Source organism: Dendroctonus ponderosae, unplaced genomic scaffold, assembly GCF_020466585.1.
Source record: "Dendroctonus ponderosae isolate FM_Combo_2020 unplaced genomic scaffold, Dpon_F_20191213v2 Dpon_F_20191213_10, whole genome shotgun sequence".
In the NCBI taxonomy this organism is placed as follows: domain Eukaryota; kingdom Metazoa; phylum Arthropoda; class Insecta; order Coleoptera; family Curculionidae; genus Dendroctonus; species Dendroctonus ponderosae.
Genome location: NW_026017111.1, coordinates 3,213,233 through 3,214,914, shown reverse-complemented (window position 1 = coordinate 3,214,914; position 1,682 = coordinate 3,213,233). Strand labels below are relative to the sequence as shown.

Sequence of the window (1,682 nt, the reverse complement as noted above, 5' to 3'; positions counted from 1 at the left end):
TTATTCACAGCGACAAAAGTGACGAGTTTTCCGAATAATTGGTTATAAACATTCACTTGTTCTGTTCGGGAAAATATTTTTGGGAAAAAATCCAGAAAAAATTATTAGAGTTTTGTCCAAAATTCGAAGCTGCAAAAGATTGCAGAAAACATTTTAAAAAGCTCTTCAGGAGCCGAGTGTTCCAGTAAAATTTATTTTATAATTTTCACAGAAAATACCTGAAGATTGTCAGCATTTTAAGTAATAATGAAATGTTTTTGCGTAGAAAGAATTGCTTAATAGAAACTTCGCTAAAACCGGAATGTCCTGAAATTTTAAAGAAACTTGAAAAATCTGCAGAGCGACGAGGGTGGCAAATTTTCCAAATAACTTTTTGGAAACTTCCTCTGACCGTTTTTTTCAAGATAATCTTAGATACTTTCGGTAAAAACTGAATTAAATTATTTGGTTTTTGTGCCAAATTCGCTGAAACAAGCTGAAAATGTGTTTCTAAAGTTCCTTGCAAACCGATGAATGAGGCAAATTTTCTAACAAAATCAATTTTGTCATTTTTGATCAAAATCATCGAAAAATTAATTTTTTTTGCGTTTTTGATTAAAAACTTTTGGTTTTGGGGAAAGTATTAATGATTTTCGGGATAAAACGGGACAATTTATTTTTGTTTTTGCCCCAATTCGATTCCCAAAAAAGTTTTTGTAAAATTTCTACCAAGCTATAAACATATCTAGAGCGTTTTGGAGTAGAAAGCAAAGCAAAAAAAATTCAGCCAAAACTGAAAAACCACATTTTTTAAACAAACTCTACAGTCTTCAGAGGAACGTAAGTCACGGGTTTTCGACGAAGGAGACGAGTGTTCTAATAAAAAATATTTCATAATTTTTCGCGAAAAATACCTTAAAATTGCCAGTATTTTGAGGTGAATCTTTAGAAAGAAGAGTAACTTTGCTAAAACTGGAAAATTTTGAAATTTCATGCGGGGTTCGGTTCAAAGACCGTTTGCTTCTTGTATATTTATATTTATGGGCCATCCAGGATTTTTTTTCACTGAAACGGCTTAATTTAAAGTTTTCCTCAAGGTAAGTGATTTTTTGCAGTCTTGATAGGAATAGATATTGACCCTGTATATTGAAACGTCCTGTATATACACCAGATGACAACTGCACGTTCCCGTTAACTATCGTTCGACTATTTCAGCTCCTCACGGGGCAATTCAATATTTTCCGGACAGCAGTGGTAACCTTTCCTCTTTCGGTTACACCGGAACAGACAACTATGTGATGCCCCTGTATTATGCGATTGCCTTTAGAAGGCCGGCATCCACATGTGGCGTAAAGTAAGTAAACTGCATGGCATTATATAATACACAGGGTGTTCCAACGATAGAGTAGGCAACTTGAAGAACAAAGTAAAAGTTCCGGAGTTCATTCCGCAGAACCTCTTCCGCTCAAATTTGCACCACAATTAGACAAAAAGCGTCTTTTAAAGGCAGATGGAAGCCGGAAGCTGATATCTCATGTGGTTGATCATCGGCCTGAGACATCGTCTCTCATGAAATAGAGCACTTTTACTCTCTGTTCATTAGGATGCCTAAGCAGTACTGTGAGGGCAGCAACGGTTCATTTTGCTCCAATTTTCACCACGATCGCTTATATAAATAAGCATATTCCGGTTGAATCGATGAG

At 35.6% G+C, this 1,682-nt stretch overlaps 1 protein-coding gene across 1 annotated transcript in view; it reads left to right on the top strand.

Moving 5' to 3' along the window:
* LOC109534881 overlaps window positions 1-1,682 on the top strand; it is a gene marked incomplete in the record, with an annotated part of 8,482 nt that overhangs the window by 5,310 nt on the left and 1,490 nt on the right. The window contains 1 exon segment of the mRNA XM_048662125.1: window positions 1,195-1,333. Within this exon segment, the coding sequence (XP_048518082.1) occupies window positions 1,195-1,333 (139 nt within the window).